Source organism: Gymnoscopelus microlampas (assembly GCF_963454915.1).
Source record: "Gymnoscopelus microlampas genome assembly, chromosome: 17".
NCBI lineage: Eukaryota > Metazoa > Chordata > Actinopteri > Myctophiformes > Myctophidae > Gymnoscopelus > Gymnoscopelus microlampas.
Window position 1 is genome coordinate 6756376 of NC_139954.1, and position 21187 is coordinate 6777562.

Consider the following 21187-nt stretch of genomic DNA (forward strand, 5'->3'; position numbering starts at 1 on the left):
CACAGGTTAAGGATTTAAATCACAGATTTGTTAAGCAATGCTTAAAATTAAGTGGTGCAACACAACTCGGATTAAAATAAATCCTAGATCAACAAATCTTTGATTAACCCTAAACTAAGCTTTATTTAATCCCTTTTGGTGCAACCGACCCTGAATGTCAGCAGAAAAGTCTAACAGGCCATTTTGGCACATTTTTGCTCGGCGCTACCCACACGTTTGCTTGTGTTGCTCATTCCATGAATGCCCGATGCTTACAAGCTGTACCTCGTTGTAAAGGTGACTAATCAACGATAAAAATGATATATAACACTTTACTGATTGGTATTAGTAAAGGGGAGATATAATGGCCCAAATTCAAGTTTCCTTACATTTTGTGAGCGGTTTATGTTGCTCATATTGCATGGACCACAGTCCCTTACAGTGCTGTTTAAAGTGGGGGCGCGCACGGAAAGAAGAATTTCACCCACTGCTTTACACCTGTAAAACTGTGATGTGACAAATAAAACTCTGATTCGGATTCTTTAAACTGTCATGATGGTAACATGGTGTTTGTAAGCAGAGATTAAAACTGATCATATTGTGTAATGTGCAGCGTTGATGTTCATTTTAGTAGTCTTAAAGAGATAGTTCACCCCCAAAATGCCTTTTTTTCTATTGAAACAAAAAATATATCCATGAATTCAAGTCTCCATGGGGTAACTAATCGATAGAAAAAAAGTATTGTTTTGGGTGAACCATCCCTTTAAGCACCAGAGGATATTTTGTTAAGTTAAAATACATACACACATTGCAGGTGCCTACGTCATTTTGGCGCGAGTGTCGGGGGCAGATGCTCACCGAGGGAAATAAAGGGAGGAAATGGTTTAATAGTGTACCAGACAATAAGAAGTTGAATGGCTGTGAAAAATATCAGTCTAACTTTTAATTGAAAGTGACACTCGTACAACGAATAGTGAAAATATACAATCTGCAAGCTCAACAGGTTGCATCAAGCTTGTAAATGACATTAAATATATATATATATATAGATAGGCGTCAAGGCAAATATCTCGATATACTGAGCAATCTTCGTTCCTACTCTAGTCTAACCTTGGTCATGAAGTGTGGGTAGTTCGGGCATCTAGTACGGATGCCTCCCGAGTCTTCCTAGGGAGATCCTCGCTGCACGTCCCACTGGGAAGAGACCCTGTGGCAGACCAAGGACCAGATGGGGGGGATTATATCTCCACACTGGCCTGGGAACGCCTCTGGATCCCCCAGGAGGAAGTTGCTAATGTTGCTCTGGAAAGGGAAGACTGGAAATCTCTGTTGGAACCGTTACCCCCCCCCCCGACCCGATTCCGGATAAGCGGTTGAAGATGGATGGATTTGTTTTTTCTTAAGTTCAGCTCCAGGATGAAAGTGGTTAATGACGTACGACACACAGTCTACAGATAAAAACAAGTCTATAAAATGACTAGTAAATTATTTATATAAACCAACTTTATTTATTTCTCCTTTTCCAGCATTAATAAGCACTGTTTGAACCTTAATTATAATCTCAATATAACAGACATAATCAGAGGGTCCTTTTAAAATACAAAATCATATGCAACGTTGTTACGGTTGCAGTCTCCTTCCATCTTAGGGGGATTTACTCTGTTGCATGCCTCATCGTGTTTTTATTCTTCAGTATGATGCAGAACCAAAAAAAAAAAGTCTTGAAAGACCAGTTTGCAATCCCATGTGCAGTAACTCTCACTCACACACACACACACACACACACACACACACACACACACACACACACACACACACACACACACACACTCAGAAGGACTGGGGGGCTATTGGCTCACGCTCCAACCTTCAGCAGCAAATGAATTCACCTTCGATTTGACTTTGAAATTGGTCAACCGCTGGGGGAAGGGGCAGCTTTGGGAATGTCTACCTTTGCCAGGGAGAAATAATGGAAAGCAAAGTGTGGCTCTAAAGGCTACATTCTAAGCAATGCTTAGGGAGGCCTCATCAGTGGCGTAGTGCTGCTGTGACTGGGAGTCCATGGCGGGCCGTCCAGCAGCAGACATCTCAGAGGGCCGGTAGTGGACCATGTCATAGTCAAAGGAGTGTCAATTCCATGGGATACTTAGATAGAAAAAGAGGGTGTAGAACATGAGCTGAGAAGGGAGATGGAGATCTCAGACAATCCCAATATCCTCCGCATCTATAACTACTTCCATGACCCCACACACACACAAATCAATTCTGATCCTAGCCGATCTACAAGCTCACAAAGCACGACAGTGTGAGGCATCATGAGCTTGTGGAACAGCTATATTCAGCTGTTACTATTCAGTCGGAGGCATGTGCAAACTGTCATTCCCTGCATATTAATGAACGCAGCAAAGAAACACAAAACAATTACACCTACAGCAAACTGTACACAGAGGCAGCTTTTAGAAGAATGGGGAAAGAACACAGTTCCAAACCGACAGGTGCTTTCTGTAAAACAACCATCTCTGCGATCAATTTCAGATTAAGTATGACTTACACAAAAGGAACAAACAAAAAAAACAACCTTGTTAAATAAGAGGCCAATGTAGACCAGCGTTTTTTGGAACACATGCAAAAGAACAAACACAAGAAAAGGAAGAAAAGTCCATGTACAATTATACACACAAAATACAGTTTTGAGGATATTGCGTTATGACCATTCCTTGGGAAGAAGAATGAGGAAGATGCAAGTTGAACACGGCAACAGAGCACTGGTCTAAACCACCCCCCAAATATATTATACCCTATTCCCTATGAAGTGCACTACTTTAGACCAGCGGTACTCAAAGCAGGGTCCCCAGCTAAATGATTAAGGAGTTACAGACCTGTAAGGGTCCTTTTGGTTCTTAACTGTCAAAGTTATAGGTGTCCGTGGCCTAATGAATTCTAAACCAAGGGACCATGAAATTACAAAATTTGAGAACCAGTGCTTTTTAGACCACAAAAAAAAAGGTTAGCCAGATCCCAATTCAGCTTCAAAATACATCTTTACAAAACCAAAGTCACTTAGATCTCAGATCAACGGCTCCAGTACTTAAGAGCTTTTATTCCTGCTTCACATTTTTGGGGGGGTTTTGACCAAAAGCCATGTACTGCACGCGGAATGTCTTTTTTTTCCTCTACAGGTCTTTTTGCAGCCTCGCTGAACACCCCCCCCATCATCCACCGTTGTTATCAAAGCAAGGTGACGTTTTAAAAGGCCGGACGCACTAGAGCTGTCCACAGTCTGTGATTACAATCCTCTTGCTGGGCTTGCCGCTCTTGGTGCCCAGCGCGCCCATCTGCTTCACCACGTCCATGCCCTCTCGCACCCAGCCGAACACCACGTGCTTGAAGTCCAGGTGCTCGGTCTTGGTCAGCGTGACGTAGAACTGGGAGCTGTTGGTGTTGCGCCCCTTGTTGGCCATGGACAGCAGGCCGGAGGACGTGTGGCGCACGTCGAAGTTCTCGTCCTCGAAGGCGCCGCCGTAGATGGACTTGCCCCCCGTGCCGTCGTGGTTGGTGATGTCGCCTCCCTGAGGATAACAACAGCGCAGAGGAGTTTTGATTGATTACTTTATTAGTCAAAAATGTAAACGGCACGGAGGTACAGTTAAACACTTGGATAACCACTGTGGTTCTATGTATTCAATTCATCAACCTGGGAGAGAACCGGTCACTGTGGGATGTGGAATTCTTTACAAGATTATTTTCGCCAGGCATTTGATTTGTAAAAGAATGAATGCATGCAGGGTTTGAGTTTGTTTTATTTTTAATCTGCATGCAGGTACTGTAGGTAGGTACTTTATTTCATCCCAGAGGGGAAATTAAGGCGTTACAGCAGCTCTCATAAACGGACAAGAAAAATAAACATTATAATAAAAGCATCTAAAATAGTCAACACATTATTTATTGTAAAATAGGCATCTAACATTAGTCAACCTATTATTGAAAGACAAGACAGTAGACCAAACACTTCTAAGAGTCCTGTGCTTGATTTCCACATGATACCCCATCCTAATCAGCCTGATCAAGCCAACCAGAGGAGTTGTAAAATCTTATTGCAGCAGGCGATCTGCATGCAAGTCTGAGGACTCACCTCTTCAGACTCAACCTCACCTCCTAGCCCTTCACTTTCCTTGATCCTAGTTTAGTATGGCTGCAGATACGTATATCTTTGTTACTTTTCGTCTTGTTTCTCTTCTTATTTTTGTTTTCTCTCAACCACAAATGTTAAACATCTGTCAAAACAACATCTAAATCTCATTCTTAGACAGACATCTTCTTAAATCGACCCTAAAGACACTTTTCTCCCTCACTTTTAGCTCTGTCTGAGGGCGATTGATAGTCTAGGTTTATATCATAACCACTGTATGTCATTTAACTTTTTTCAGTTTTACTCAGTTTCTGTTAGTGTGTTCTCTGATTTTAGTATTCTTTTGTCTTTTTAAGTTTTGAGCTTTTCTTGAACTTGGAAAGGAAAGAACTGTAATGTGATCTTAACGTCGTTTTCTCTTCATTCCAAGAGATAAACTCCTGTCGTTTTTAAATGTGCTTTACAAATAAAGGTGTCTTGACTTAAAATATTGTGAGAAGTTGGTCAAAAATTATTGTGATATTTGATCAACCGACACCCACTGTGTTCTTAGTCCCTCTCCTCACCTGACACATGAAGTCCGGTATGACTCTGTGGAACGTGGAGTTCCGGAATCCGTAGCCCCTCTCGCCGGTGCACAGGACCCGGAAGTTCTCCGCCGTCTTGGGGACGACGTGGGAGAAAAGCTCCACGGTGACGGTGCCCAGAGGCTGGCCGTCGGCCGCCACGGTGAGGAACACCAGGGGGTTGGTCTCCCTGGAGTGCTGCGAGGCCCGGGACATGTGCGTGTAGGACGGGTCAGAGGTGTCCTGGCCCATGCGCTTCTGGCACTCGCAGAAGGTCTTCCTGAAGGTTTCGGCCACCTCGGGGGTCTTGAACTTGGCCGCCAGCTGTTCTATTCGGCCCTCGCCCTCTGGAGAGAGATGCGAACGAGAGTTAAATTAACGCAGAGGTTTTTACAGTGCAGATTGGGGTCCCAGAGATTAAAAAAAAAACAACTAATAAATGGGGGCCCCATGGCCTAATGCAGTGGTTCTCACCCAGGGGTGCTTGAGGGGGTTCCAGGGGGTGCCCAACAAAATTAGTTAATATAGCATAATCATTTCAACCACATTAACCCTATATACGAATGTGGAATACAAATCTTGTATGGGGGGTCCCAGGCACAAAATATTTTCAGATGTGGGTCCCAGGCCAAACACAAAAATTGAGAACCACTGGCCTAATGCATATTAAACTGGGGGTCCTTGAAGAATCACTGTTCCAAGCGACAGTGTACCTGTGTAGTCTGTGGCGGTCCAGACCAAAGCGTTGGCCGACGAGTTCATGGGTTTGAGCTCCATGGCCTGGGAGATGGTGTGGTTGGCACACACCCTCAGCACCTGCTCGCGCCTCATCAGGACGCGGTAGAAGTGTTTGACGGGGTGGAAGAGGATCTTGATGTCGCCCACGCCACGCTCCTTCCACTGATTAAGGTCCCGGTCCCAGCGGAACAGCTTGGTCCGTTCCTTGAAGAGGATCTCCTCCTCCTCCTCACCAGACTTGGTCTCCACCTGAGACAGAACGAGACCGTTTTCATTCGTGTGTTAAAGCTGCACTGTTTAACTTCCCTCTTCTACGCCCGGATTTGGAGTGCTGAATGTTTTACCCTTGCTCAGGGGATATATTGAATCTTGACCTCAGATTCAAAATTCAAAATGAGACATGACCTTTGACACAATCTAAATATCTCAATAGAGGCAAAATACAACCACCCGAATTGTATAAGTTATATTGTATTAACATACCCTACCATACAGATTGGACAACATTACATGTTATTTATTTAAAAAAAAGTTACATAGTGCCGCATTAATACAATATAACTAGCACAACTGTGGTGGTTGTATTTGGTCGGAAATCGGAAATCGCTAGGTACCTGACGATAGGATTCCGAGGGCAACGATTCGCTTTCATTCCAATTAGCGATGCATTGCGATTAATTTACTTCCATTATCTTTTATTGACAAGAGAAACAAATGGAAGAGATGTGTCACTGTCAACTGGAAGGTTATATTTGCCAACATCAACAATTGCAGAAAACCAACAAGAAAATAAACCTTTTTTGTAAAATAACACTGACTTATAAGAAAGGCTTCTCAATATTCTGATAACCAAACAAAATCTGGCTTGGATTTTTGACATTTGTGAATCGATTCATAATCGTCCATGTCAGCATCGCGATTAATCTATGAATCGATTTTTAATTTCCACCCCTAGTATCAGCACTACTGGCTGACAAGTGCTAACTATTTTTGCCTGAAGGTCAAAATTCTTTTTTCCACCTGATCAAGAAGTGTGCTCTATCATTAGCTCAGTGGGAGACATTGTTAGACACGCGGGGGGACCCAGGTTCGAACCCCGGGGTGGGACATGGACGTAACATATTTTTAAAGACGTGTGTGTGTGTCAGTAGGTCACCTCTGGTAGCGACACAATGGGCTCAAAGTGGATGTCGTTGTTGGCTGCATCCTCTTCGTCGCTCCCCTCTTCCTCTCCGTCGTTCTTTGGCGCCGGCGGCGCTGCAGCCCCAAAGACCTTAGCCCCGGTGTTCGCCCACGAGAAGGAGGAGTCTAGAAAATAAGGAAAACATTAATTATTACATACAGGCAGCGCTCGGGTGGTGCAGCTGTAAAGTGCCTGCCCACTCCCCCATGTTCGGGGCGAGGGAAGCCGGGCGGGGCGGGTGATGTTTGTCACTGCAAGTAATCTTACGGGGTGGGGGCGGCACCTGTCAGTGGGGAGTGTCGGGCGGGATGAGTAGGACGAAGGCTCTACGTGCTCCCGGTAGGGGTTCCTCAGTGACAGGTGAGTCAGTAGGATGCAATAGCAGTGACAACACACAAAGGTGTGTGGGGAGGAATTAATTGGCATAAGGACTAAATTGGGCAGAAAAGGGGCTTAAAAGCAAAAATGTTGACATTTATTCTCCCTTTCTAGATCAAAAGGTTCTTAAAGTGGGGTCCAGGGACGCACAGGGTTCCTTGAGGGTATTCCAAATGGACCCTTACAGGTCTATAACTCTTAGGGAGTGCACACATGGAATGCTCTCATGAGTTACAGGGGGTCCTTGACATTCAAAAGTTCGAGAACCACCGTTTCAGATTTTGTCCACTCAGTTTTGTGGAGGTTTGCGCGTGCGTCATCGGTTGCTAAATGTGTCCTCAGTCTCTTCCAGTTTCGTCTACATTTCACCTCTGCTCGGATGAGTCCGCTCATCCCTCAAGGGATCTCCTCTCCGTCAACGAATCAAAATCAATGATGCATTATTGTTTATAAAGAGGTTGCAAACCTTGCTTTCCGAATGCAAACTCTTCGCCGGTGGTTTTGGCCAGGTCAGCGAAAGAGAAGCTCCCAAATGAGTTGAAGCCGAAGTCTGCAGAGACAGAGAGGGGTAAAGGGAGGTTAAGTGCACGGCAGCCAGAATACTCGCCAAGTAGTCTGTTTAAAATGTATTTAATGGATGAGATAGGAGAATGTTTTGTTTTACTGTGTAGTAGTTGGTGTTATATATTTATTTCATTAACCTGACCTTCCATAACCCATTAAGACCGGGAAAGCCTATAAGTTGTTATACCTTTAAAACCAGGAAAGCACCTGTGTCATTATTGTGTGTCATTTCTTTTAATAAAAAATAGAAGATTTTCTGAAAACTTAGGTTAGGATTTAAAAGGCGTTTTTATTATTGGCCTCAGGTCGAAATGGGTTAATGTATAGCATGTGATGTTATATATGAGCTTTCTTTGTTTTCCTTTATGTGCTAAAAGAATGACTTTGCAAGCTGCTTCACCATACAGTGTATGGCGATGAGGAGAACATTTTTGGAAGATCCTCATCAATGACACAACGGAGCAAGATATCTCGCCAATTACACATAATTACACTATACATGTAATTATAACACTGTTGTCAATTGACAACAGTGTTATAATTACATGTATAGGTCATAATATTCAAACGGTTAGTTTGCATGCTGCATATTGGCTTCAAATCAAGGCCTTGTATCACATGTAACCCCCTCGCTTTCCTGTCTCTTAAAAATCTGTGGTTTCACTAGATTACCTTCAGTAGCAGCAGCAGTAGTAGTAGTAGCAGTGTCAGTGGTGGAGTCTGGTTCAGAGGTCTTTTTCGTAGACAGGTCTATGGGAGCGGCCACACTCTGGGCCTCAATTGACTGCTCTCGGGGTGTGGAAGAGTCTGGTTCAGTCTCCTGCTCCAAGGCCTGCGCTTCTACAGTCCCTTGGCTTGGAGCCTGCTCTTCTGGGGTCTCCTGGGCCACAGCCTGTGGTTCTGGGGCATCCTGACCCAGGTCCTGTGGTGCTGGAGTCTCCTGAGAAGTGGCCAGAACCTCCTGGACAGCGGTCTGGTCTTGAGGAGGTTCGGCTGGGCTGCTGGAAGATGGAGCAGCTCCCATTTGTAGCTCGGCATCCTGAAACAGTTCAACAATTAAGCTCCAATTCAATGCTGGCTTACACAGCATGTGTTGTATTTCCTTTGCATGCAGGTTTTTTTTCTCAGATAAAAATGTGATTGGGCATTTTTTTATAGTTTTATTATACCTGGTCATTCATGTCACTTACTGTGTGCAGTTATTTATTATATTTATATTATTTCTTACTAAAATGTAATAAGTTAGTGATGCTGCGTACCAGGGCCTCCTGGGCCTTGCGGACCTCCGTGTCAAAGTCGTCCGGTTTGTCTCTGTCACTGTCGCTATCACTAGCGGTACCCAGGCCACAGAAGAACGTGGGGGGCAGCTGCAAGCTCTTGGCCTTCTCCTCCTCCTCTGGGGTGGCCTTCTTCTCCCACACCACCTGGCAATCTGGGGTACTGCTGCGACCATCGGCCACCTCCGCCTGGGCGCCTGAAGGTAGACGAGATGAGGAGACGCTTTTAATTTAACCGACAGCTCTTGTATCAAACTTGCACAGAGATATGGAAACTCATCCATTTCCCTGCCTTTTTTGAATGCATAGATATGTGTATAGTGTCTACATATGTATACTGTATGTCTGTTACAAATACATCAAACTGATATGGTAATTGAAAAGAAGGATAATCTGTATTTATTTCAGAGGAGAGTTGAGATGTACTAAATATATAATGTACATGTTGAGTAGGCCCGTCACAATTATTACATACTCGTCTAATCGCAATTATTTGAGATAGTCGCAATAATTTTTGCAAAATCATCATAACCGTTACCATGTTGAAAAATGTTCACACATTTTCAAATATTAAAAAAAAGCTGAAATAGCAGATCTACAAGCGTCACTTTGTGATGCGTTGTAAGCTTGTAGATCAGCCATTTCAGTTTTTTTTAAGATGTATAAAATGATAAAATATGTCAATAATTTCTTTGTATGTTTCAGTTATTTGTCATATCTGCCCTGTGCAATTTGTGATTACGAAGCCTAAAAGGCTTCATATGTTCCAATGTTCAATGCCAAACACACAATTAATCGTCAACTTAAGTTTGTAATCGTGACAGCCCATGTTGAGATGTAGGATATCATTTACATGCCGAGATGTATATACATATAATGTACCATGGGAGGCTGCAGGTCGTTTCTCTGTGGGATCAGGATAGAGCTTTCCATTCAAGGCCTTCACTGCAGACTCAAAGGTCTCATCTGAAAACACAGCACAAGTTCAGCTCGTTCAGGGGGGTTGCGTTAATCGATTGAGGGTCTTCCTTACTTCCCTGGCACACAAGTTGCTATTCTTCAGCGAATAACAGTTTTTTTTAATTGTTTTTACAGAACTTAACCTTTCCTCTTGAGGATCAAATAAGGTATCAAATCAAATCCAGGCCTTTATTGAGACATTCCAGGGCCATCTAAGGGCTCATACGTGTCTGGAGGAGATCATGTATTTTTATGCTTCTGAAAGGTGTTAGATTACAGATGACATATTAGGTGCCCCCCTCAGTTTGAATGGACACTACAGTACATCTGGTCAAATTACCCACTTAAAATATACTGTATGCTTTGTAGACTAGCCCCCCCTCCTTTTTTCTCTCTACACCGTGGGTCTTCAACAGGGGGTCCTCAGAATTCCTACAAGGGGCCCACCAAATGTGTGTGTAATAGGAACATCTATTTTACATTTTGTTTTTAGTTGAATCATTTTAACATGAATTCAACATATTAGCAGAGTGCCGTCAAACAAATCTATGAAGCCTGAGAACAAAGGGAGTTTACCGGCGTGCCTAAGCCTAAAACGGCCAGTCCGGTGCGTCACTGGGACAACAGATGCGGAAAAGATCAGCACTGGAGCAGCATGGACAGTTTTAAGCCTTTTATTATTTAGGTGCAAGTATAAAAGAGTCACTTTTTATACTTGCACCTAAATAATAACAAGGCTTAAAACTGTCCGTGCTGCTCCAGCGTTGATCTCTTCAAAATCTATGAAGCCATCACAGCTGTCGCACCAACACACAGGCATTAGGCACTTAAAATAAAAGAAAAACCTGTGGAATACTTCCAAGCTAGTCTCAAATTTCTCAAAACGGTTAACAGACATTGATGAGACAGACAGCTAAATATGGTGAGTTAGCTTTGAAAGACTCTTATCAAGTTGCAGTCTCAAAAAATAAACAAGTTGAAATTATGAAATACAATTTTATACAATGCATGTAGTGGGGGTCCCCGTTTCGTCTCCCTCGTCTCTCAGAGCTAAGCTCTCCTTGGCATTAAAAAAAAAACATTTTAGACCACACTGCACATATACATATACATAATTATGGATGTGTATTTGAATGCATATATCATGTGTAAGAAGATATATTGAGATATGTATATTGATACAAATGTAACCCAGTATTTTGAAAGTAAATAGATAATTGAATTATTAAGTAAATACAAATAGTAATGAATTCAAAATAGCGATAGTAACAACGATACTAGTGATAGAAGATATTGTTATAATTAAATTTGCAAAAGGTACAAATTGTCTGAAAAGATTATGTAAATTCAAATGTTTATTTATTTTTTATTATTTATTCCTTCATCTTTTTTTGTTTCATCTATTCTGAAATGTAATATTTGAAGTTTGTGTTAGTTCATTTTCTTTTGTTTGCGCTTACGTTTTCTTTAAGCTACTATGATAATTTATTTTAAAAGGTGATAAGGTGGGCAAAATAAGCTTCGGCTTCAGCCCATACCTTTTCGGCCAAATAGTCATCATGTTGACTAAGATGTACTGTATGTTCAAATGTTTTGTTGTAAAAAAGAAATCATGACCGAAATAAATAAACTAACTAACTAACTAACTAACTGCTCTACACCAAATCTCTTTGTGGAAAAGAGCCGATCTACAAGCTCACAGTGCGTCGCAAAACGCGGCGCACTGTGAGCTTGTAGACTGGCTATTTTTGCTAAAATGTCCACCCCACAATAGGGACTATAGGATTCATATAAGGTTAAGGAAAAAAGTAAAGTGGTGGCAGTATTGTGTAGTTGTCTCACCGTCTGTTTCAGAGTCACTGGCGTAGTCTGGTTCGTTCTGGTAACAGAAGAAGGTGTGGGGCAGGAGTAGCGTCTGGGCCAAGGAAGCCTGCTCAGCCGTGGGTTCCCTTACATACACCACCTCCACCTCTCCGTCTGACTCATTACCTGCCTCTGCCTGAGGGGGCGCTACACAACAACAACAGAAACAATGAGGAGGGGAAAGGTTCAGTGTGAGCAGAGGCTGCAGAAGGAGACAGTATTACAGTTAACTTGCTTCATTGTGGTTACATTGTAACAAAAAAGGTAGAAGACTTGCTAGAGTACCCAAGTCACACCCCCTGCGTCATAAAGAAATGCTCCCATTCAAAAATATCACTGACCTTTTTTGTTTAAATCAATCAATATAAGAAAAACTGAATTTATATATAGAGTATAATATGATAATACATCAGTCCATGCATTTTATTAATATGGTTACGAAGCATAAATGAATGTGGAAAACTAATTTAACCCATTCAATCCGGGAACGCATCTCTGTCATTTTAAGATTTATTTGGGCTATTCAAAAATAGCAGATCTACAAGCTCATAGTGCAGCACAGAGTGCCGCACTATGGTATATCTTCTGTTTTCTGAATAGCCCAAAGACATCTAATTCCCCCGGATTGAATGGGTTAAGAAGCCAAAAATACAAGCCTGCCTACCAATCACTGACAATCACTATCAAAAAAACAAATGGGGAAATGTGTATGACTGACGGGGTGTGGCTTTGGACGTCAGACTTTGGTACTCTATAGGTCAAGTTTGCAGCTTTGGAACTTCAATTTGTTCCCACCTTCAGGGGTTCTCTGCATATCCAGGTGTTAGTTAGCCACACAGAAATTCTCCATGCAATTGCACACAATTCTATACCATGCATTTGTCCTACTGTCAAACTACCGGGGCACACTCGGAATGCATTTCCTAGTCATTTTGCAACCCAATACCCAGTGAAGCACAGGAGCGTTCTATCCTAACTTGAACCCTGGCTACCTTTTTGGTAGTTGGATGGGGCTTCGCCTTACACCCTGTTGCTACCCGTCCTGCACTAAAAATGGTTGCGGGTGACGTGGAGAGCACATTCCTCTCTGGGCGTGAACGCTCAGTGGAATCTCCTCAGCTCACCTTTCAACACAGGGAGAGTAACAGGACCTGCAGACCCTTGTTTTTACAACCTGTGCTGATAGTCGTGTACCGTATTACATCTAAATGTGTTGCAACAGATATACCAATTAGGGATGGAAAATAGTAAAAGTTCCAAGAGCAGTGGGCTGACAGGGGCCTCTAATATGACATGATTACAGATTGTATTGTTCCATAAATATACAGTAAGTGAATATACATAAACTCCTGCATCCTTGTTCACTTGCAATGCAAGCGGTTGTCACTTCATGTCGTTGGTCATGCTGATGTGCGGCCGCAAAGTAGAAACAACACTTTTGACGTCATCGCGCATACACTTCGTATTTCGTGGAACACAATGAAGACGTATGGTATTTTTTGTCCACAAAAATCTACTGTCAAATGAAAACCATACTATAAAACATCACAATGTTCCTCGTTTGATTCCGCCCTCGGGGACCCATGTTGCATAACTTCCCCGTTCTCTGCCCATGGCTTTCTGTCCATCTAAAGTCCTGTCTAAACAGGACCTTAAGCACAAAGCATTTACATTATTTGCAGTATTTACAAATAATGTAAATAAAGACATTTGGCCACATACAGTATGATATATCTATACTGAATGATGAGTCATTAATCCTTGCCGTTTGTAAGTTACCGCACTACATGGTAGCTTGGCAAAACAGCTTTCTGTGATATTTTAGGCTGACAGATAATCTCAGTCTTAATTTAAAATCAAAGTGCTCTTAGTTACTTGCAAGCCTGTCTTTAAAAGCAACAAGAGAGTAGGAGTATGGTAGTAGCATGTTTGCAGCCCAGTTAGGACGAAAAGAGTGGATGTATACTACTATAAATATATTATTACCAAGCCTTCTTTGAGCATTAAAATGGGAAATACATGGCCTGTTGAAATACAAATCATCATAATAATGTGAAATTGGGGCGCTCGGGTGGCGCAGTGGTAAAGCGCCTGGCCACCGCCGCGGAGGTTGTGGGTTCGAATCCACCGTGGTGCATCCAGCCTTGTCGAGCGTCTATACGGAAAACAAATGGCCCGTGTTCGGAGGAGGGAAGCCGGGCGGGCAATGTGATATCACTGCAGGTACTACTACGGGCTGGGGGTGGCACCTGCCAGCAGGGAATGTTGGGGAGGTATAGGAGGAAGGCTCTACATCCTCCTGGTGGGGGCTCCTCACTGCCAGGTGAGCCAGTAGGATACAACACACAAATGTGTGTGGGAAGGAATCAATTGGCAAAACGACTAAATTGGGGAGAAAAATGAGTAAAACGCACCAAAAAAATAAAATAAAATAAATAAATAATGTGAAATCATGATATCAAGTGTTGGGTCTCATATTGTCCTTCCAAATGGTTGCCCAGTGCCTACATTTATAGACCAATCTTTTTGCAGCATTTATATTCCATTCTCAGATTTGTTTCAGTTTTATAATGTGCTGTACCAGTCAATTTATTGTTCTATTTAATTTGGCCAATTAAATTATATTTAGTAATAATTTCATCCTAATTGTTTTACCATCCTGTTCGACTGTGCACTTGAAGTTGAACTGTACTGTAGGCACAACAAACGTCTACTTTTGTCTAGTTTTATATGAATCCACACATATTTAGCGGGTCACTCGGGAGGTTAGCAAACAAATGTACAGGTTTCTTCAAAAACCAGCACCACGCTTGATCACACAAACTAAGACATGCAGCGCATTCGCCATCCTGATTTGGTTTTTCCACTCCGTGCAGCTGGGTTATGTCTGTCTGGCAGTGACGGGCCAGCCAGGTGAGGGTTCGAGTGGGTCAACATGTCACGTGGCGACACACACACGTTGTGACAAAGAGTACCTGGGGGCTCAAATTGGGTGGCAGATGTGCTGGTCCAAAAAGCCATTGGGTTATCTTTGAAAAGCCTAAAATCCAACCCTATAAAGATAACGGTTTGCCGTGTGAGAAGGAATTAAAAGTACGGTGGAGTTATAAATCACAATAACAAGTCTAAAACTGGTCAATTATAGGTTAATTAAATACGGTTATGTACATTGGAATTATTCAAAAATGGTTATATATTCAGGCAATCCTTTTGAGAGTGTGTCTTGTTATGACTGTAGTCACATTTGAATGTGTTGCAAGAATTGTCTAAGTATACTTATCTCATATATTTAAAGATATAATAAGAAAAAAAGGTTGTATGGAGCGGAAGTGGAGGAACGTGAACATTGAGCCTGATCCTGTCAACATAGGTTGAACATAGGTTGGTGCAAACATGAGAGGTAGGTGGAACAAGACAATGAGGTCAAACTGTCAAATGATGTGGAAAGAAACCCAACATGTTGCCATTCAGAGACGAGCATCGGAAAAGTAAAGCAAAAATCAACAAATTCACTTCAGAATCAAACATAACACGGTCAACTTGAGTAGACGGTTTTACCTTTCTCTGGGATTCTGAATGCAGGCACTGCAGGAGAATCTTGGGCAGGAGGTCCACCGTCTCTGGCGTCGGAGAAGGACAAGGACGCCTCGGACTCGGACTCGGGGGAAGATTTGGGCGATCCAAAGATCTTCTGGAGGGTATCTGTGCCAAAGACGAACTTGGGAGGGGATACCACCACTTTGGAGAAGCTGAACAGTGACTTGGCCACCGAGGTCTTGCTATCGGGGGTGTGGAAAGAGTCAGGGGACAGTTCTGTGCTCTCCTTGGTGGTTTCTTCCAGGATGGCGATGGCTGCTTTCCCACATACCGGGATAGCCGGTGGTGCTGGAGACGCTGCGGGTGCAGTGTCTTGAGGAGTATCCACCCTGGGAGTCACTGGAGTTAACAGATCATCTTTATCATGTGCCGTCTTGGCTTCTTCAAACACCTCTTTGAATTTGTTGGCCATCTCCTGCAACTTGAATCTCACAGCCAGTTGCTCTACTTTGCCGTCGGCTCCTTCACCAAAGTCTATGGCGCTCCAGATCCAGGCCTTCTCAGAACCCTTCATCGGTTCCAGCTTCATGGCTGCAGTGATCCAGTGGTTTGCGCAGAGCTTGAGCACCTGGTCCCTCCTCATGATCAGCCTCACCCGCTTGGTGTCGTAATGCTGCAGGATCTTGAGGTCTCCAATGCCCCTCTCCTTCCACTGGCTCAGGTCTTTATCATAGCGGTACATCTTGGCCCGGTGGCAAAACACCTCCTGCTCCTCTTCCTCCCCGGTGGATGTGTCCACCAGGTCAGGCAAGGGGACCACAGGTTCAAAGTACTGACCATCCCGGTCCTCGTCCTGACTGACATCCTGCTCATCATCGGTGCCCACAGAGGCCCCGCTCTGGTTCAGTTTAGTAGGGGTCTTGGCTGGACTGATAATTGGTTGGAAACTAAAGTTGAAGCCAGTGGTGGATTCTCCGAAGCGGAAGAGGTTCTTTCGAACAGGGCTGCTGGCGATGGGAGAGTCGTAGACGGACGTGTCCGCGGTGTCATCCAACGCGTCCTCTCTGAGGTCGTAGTTGTCCCACTCCAGGGTGGGGCCGGTACTGTCGGCGTGCTTGATGACAAGCGCCGAAACATCGGTAACCGTCGAGATGTCTGCTTGGCCTTCCTCCTTCCCCATCTTTGTTTTAGCTGAGGGGTTGGGAGTTTCACAAGAAAGACATTTGTCCGCAGAGGCCTCATTCCTCACAGCACACGTGTCACAGTCCCATTGCCCTGGCTTTTTGCCAAACTGAGCGAAGCCAGTGCTGGATGTTTTGTCATCCGTCAGGAAGAATTTGAGGTCTTTCAGGCCAGACTTCATCTCCTCTGCTTTCTGAATGAGGTGAGCGGTCCTGCCCGTGTCTACAAGCTTATGGGGGGTTTGCAGAGGGATGTCCAAAAGTAGTCTCTGGCACTCGTCAAACTTCTGCTTGAACTCCTCCGCCAGTTCTGGGGTTTTGAACTTTGCAGCTAGCTGTTCCAGTGTAGTGACACCATCTGAGAAGTCGTTGGCAAGCCACATCCACGCCTTATCAGAGCCCGCCAGGGGTTTCAGGTTCATAGTGGTGGTGATCAAGTGGTTGGCGCAAACCTTGAGGACCTGCTCTCTTCTCATCAGCACCCTCAGTTTGCCATTGGTTGTATTTTTCAGGAATTTGAGGTTCCCCACCCCTCTCTCCTTCCACTGACTGATGGCAGGGTCAAATCTGAACAACTTGACACGCTGGGAGTAGAGGACCTGTTCGTCCTCCTCCCCGGTCACTACATCTACCTTGTCAGGCAACGGAACCACAGGCTCAAACTGAATGTCATCCTCCTCCTCGGTCTTGTACATGTCCTCCTCGCCCTGGTCAGCTGAGGCAACCCCCTTGCTGGGGGTCACCGGGAGTGCTGAAAACAGCTGCTCACCAGCACGAGAAAAGCCTTTGAAATCTGGGTCTTTCTGCCCAAACTGGAAGTCTCCACAAGCCACATCTCCAAAACCCAAGGTGTTCGGCTTAACATTAAATAGTGGATTATCTGGGTCGGTGTCTTCCAACGATGGTGTGGAGATAGAAACACCAGTCTCCTTTTCTTTCTCTCTGTGCTGATCGGCAATGTTCTTAAGAAACATGGAAGCAGACCCTGACGCAGGTGTTGGCTCTGCAGGTGTTGGATCCTCAGTTGCAGGAGTTTCCTTTCCAGCGTCCTCCTGACTCTGAGTGCCAAACTTAAAGCCACCAGATGAAACAGGCAGTGAGAAGGAGAACCCTGAAGCACTACTGGCCGCAGATGGTGGAGCCTCAAACTTGAACGAAGAAGCAGAGTCTTTGTCTTTGCTGTCTTTGCTGTCTTTGCTTTGGCCAAACTTAAAAGAGCTACCAAAGGGTGCTGTAAAGCCAGTTCCAGCTGTAAAGCCAGTTCCAGCTGTAAAGCCAGTTCCAGAAGGTTGACTGGATGAATCTTTACTTCCAAAGCTAAATTTGAATGAAGAGCTGGGAGGAGCAGTGGTGCTGGCTGTGCTACTTGGATTGGGATTAGGGGTCTGACAGGACACGCACTGATTGGAAGACGCATCGTTCCTTACCAGACAAGCGTCACAGTCCCACTGGCCATCCTTCTTAGCAAACATGGCTCCCAGGGAGGGGTTGGGATTAGGAGTCTGACAGGAGACGCAATTAGAGGCCGAGGCATCGTTTCTGACGAGGCAGGCGTCACAGTCCCACTGCCCGTCCTTCTTAGCAAAAGCGGCTCCAAAATTGGACCCGGATGATGTGGCTGATGGCTTTGGGGCCGGCGGAGGTTCTATGTCTGTTGTAGCTGAGGGATTAGGGCTTTGACATGAGACACAATTGTTGGCAGAAGCTTCATTTCGTACACAGCACGTGCCGCAGTCCCACTGTCCTAGCTTCTTACCAAATTGTGCCCCGAAACTTGACCCAGATGATGTGGCTGATGGCTTTGGGGCTGGTGGAGGTTCTATATCTGTTGTAGCTGAGGGACTAGGGCTTTGGCTTTTACCAAATTGTGCCCCGAATGCAGAGCCAAAAGCAGGGCTAGGGGGTTTTGCGGCAGGTGCACCTGCAGCTAATGCCGTGTTAGTCGAGGGGTTAGGAGTTTGACAAGAAACGCAGCTGTTCGCAGAAGCATCGTTTCTTACACAGCACGCGTTGCAGTCCCACTGTCCTGGCTTCTTACCAAACTGTGCCCCGAAATTAGAGCCAAAAGCAGGAGCAGAGGGTTTCGCAGCGGGAGCGGATGGGGCTGCCACGGAGTCCGTTTTAGCTGAGGGGTTGGGAGTTTGACAAGAAAGACAACTGTCCGCGGAGCCATCATTCCTCACAGCACATGTGTCACAGTCCCATTGCCCTGGCTTTTTGACAAACTGAGCGAAGCCAGAGCCAAATGCGGCAGCTGGCGCCTTGTTTGCAGCGTCCGCACTGTTTGCAGTTTCCGCAGGTGTTGAAGTAGCAGCTGATGTACCAAATTTAAAAGAAGAGGGCACTGAAGCTCCGAAAGCTCCAAAGCCTGTGAATCCAGTGCCTGAACTGGCGGGTTTCGACGAATCGGTCCCAAACTTGAAGGAGAAGCCCCCTGCTGAGGTCGACCCTTCGGCGAGGCCTTTGGCTTCATTGCCGTCTGGCTGTGATGAAGCATTAGGATTGTCACTCTGACAAGCGACACACTTTGTAGCCGTGGCATTATTTCTCACACAGCAAATATCACAGTCCCATTCTCCATCTTTCAATGTAAACTGGGCTCCAAATGACGATGCTGGGGGTTGAGTGGGTTCCAGTTCTTTCTTCTCTTTATCTTCATGCTTTTCCGGCGACTTGGGCACAATTTTCTGCGCTTCCTCAAACTGCGTTTTGAAAAGCGCCGCCTCGTCTGCAGTTTTGAAGCGGATGGCCAGCTGCTCCGTCCTTGGCTGTTCGTCCGCATAATCGATGGCATTCCAAACCCACGACTTGTCTGAGCCGGCGTTTGGTTTCAGGAGCATATCAGCTATGATGTAGTGGTTGGCACAGATTTTCAGAACCTGTTCCCTCCTCATCAAGAGGCGGACCTTCCCGGACTGGTTGTGCTTTAGGATCTTTACATTGCCAATGCCCCTCTCTTTCCACTCCTTCGTGTCAGGTTCAAATCGGAACAGCTTGGCCCTGTTGCAGAACATCTCCTCCTCCTCTTCCTCCCCCGTTTTCACATCTACCTTATCAGGAAGGGGCACGATGGGCTCAAAATGAGGGCCATCGTCATCCTCTTCCGGGTGGGTGCTGTCGTTGTCACTCTCTGCCACCCTCTCTTCTGCAGGCGTGGTCATCCCAAATATCGGCTTGGGGGCGTCGTCAAATCTAAACGGTTGCTCCACGTTTGCGAACAGGCCCCCGTTACCTGAGCTCTGCACAGCATCGGCAAAAGAGAACCCGCCGGCACCTTTGGTGCCAAACGTGAAGATGCCAGGTTGGTTGGGGGGCTGCTCCGGGGCCGGAGGCATCTGCTCAGGTGGATCCGTTTTGGTGGGAAGATCTGACGTCAGGAGACCCAGCAGGCTTTCACTGTGTTTGTTGGCCGAGCCCGGGAAGGTGAAGTCTCCATCATTGGATTTGAAGTTGGAGTTGAATTTGAACGAGGATGGTTGTGGTGTGGACTGAGCCACTACTCCAGCTCCAAAACTCGGCACTTTGGGGACCTCGGATGGCGCCTGGGGGGCGAAGGCGATCTTTCCAAAATCCATGGCCTTCCCCTCTGCGCTTTTTGGTGGCTGCACAGGGGCTACGGACGGCTTGGTGAAGTAACCAGGCTCAGGCAGTGGAGGAGGGTTGGTGGCGGGTTGGCCATAATATTCCTCGCTGTATGGAGAGAGCATGCTGGTGGCTGGCGACTCGAAGCGGAGAGGGGCGCCAAAGACTTGGTCCTGAGGAGGGTAGATGCAGCCTGGAGCCGCTGGCAGGGGAGGCGTATGTGTGGGCTGCTGGTACGCATACATGTGCTGTGGCGGAGGTGGCATGCGGCTCATACCATACATTGGGCCCTGTGAACAAGGGAAAAAAAAACATTATTTGGATTCACTAAACCAGAGCTAGGGCAAGAATAATAAAAGACAAAAATGTAAATCACATCAATTGCAGGTGATAATTACCTTTGTAGGGGTTACATTCGCCGCTGGACGAAGGAGATATTGGGAATTATTATAAGCAGGAGACTGGTTGTAGTATCCAGATGGACCTGTGGTGGCAACTGAAAGAAAAGCATAAGATCATTATAAAAGGTATACATTATTCAATTATCAATTTCTTCCTTTGTACCTATCCTCGCTTTTAGAACCAAAGGTTACTGGACATTCAACACGTTCACAAACTCACATTAGATATACCAGTCCACGTAAGAGCAGTGAACAAGGAAAGACTGCTTTCATGTATTATGCTCCACACAAATGGAACAAACTTCAGGACTCTCTGAAACTGGTGCGATTGGTCTCAATAGAGACATTTAGAGGACACACTGCACCGGTTTCATGTACACTATATTTATTTGCATCTGTGACGATTGTAATATGATTCAAATGTTTGTTAGCGTTTTTCATTATGCATGTGTTTTATATGTGGTTATCAGGGCGTCCTTTAAAAAAACAGCTTGCTCTCAATGGGCTTCCCTGAAAAATACATTTTCTAAAAATCAAAAATATTGATACAAAGGGTTTTAAAGGGTGGCTCTTCAGAGCCATTTTTGGGGGTTGGAATTATACATATTCTTTCCCTAACTACTGGGCGTTACTGACCTGTTAGGGGGGCTCCGTGGTAGGACTGTGCCGGGGTGTATGGTTCCTGTAGGCCCTCGGCTCCATAGCTCTCTCCATACATCCTGTGGTGGGGAGAGCCGCTGTTCCCGCTGGCGTTGTGCCTCAGGTCATGGACCTCGTTCTGCAACACAAACACCTTAGTGAGACATGGACCTTATTCTTCAATACAAACACCTTAGTGTTAAACATGGA

General features: G+C 45.1%; 1 protein-coding gene across 2 annotated transcripts in view; it reads right to left on the reverse strand.

Annotated features, from left to right (window-relative positions):
- Positions 1–1470: 1470 nt before the first annotated feature.
- ranbp2 (RAN binding protein 2) overlaps positions 1471–21187 on the reverse strand; it is a 46469-nt gene continuing 26752 nt past the window's right edge. For both annotated transcript variants that reach the window (XM_084083893.1, XM_084083892.1), the window contains exons 16-27: positions 20975–21116; positions 20336–20433; positions 15196–20227; positions 11617–11784; positions 9697–9780; positions 8797–9011; positions 8210–8576; positions 7440–7523; positions 6569–6720; positions 5388–5661; positions 4675–5021; positions 1471–3548 (exon numbers count right to left, since the gene is read on the reverse strand). In XM_084083893.1, the coding sequence (XP_083940019.1) occupies positions 3243–3548; positions 4675–5021; positions 5388–5661; positions 6569–6720; positions 7440–7523; positions 8210–8576; positions 8797–9011; positions 9697–9780; positions 11617–11784; positions 15196–20227; positions 20336–20433; positions 20975–21116 (7269 nt within the window). In that variant the 3' untranslated portion in view covers positions 1471–3242. The remainder of the gene's footprint in view (positions 3549–4674; positions 5022–5387; positions 5662–6568; positions 6721–7439; positions 7524–8209; positions 8577–8796; positions 9012–9696; positions 9781–11616; positions 11785–15195; positions 20228–20335; positions 20434–20974; positions 21117–21187) is intronic.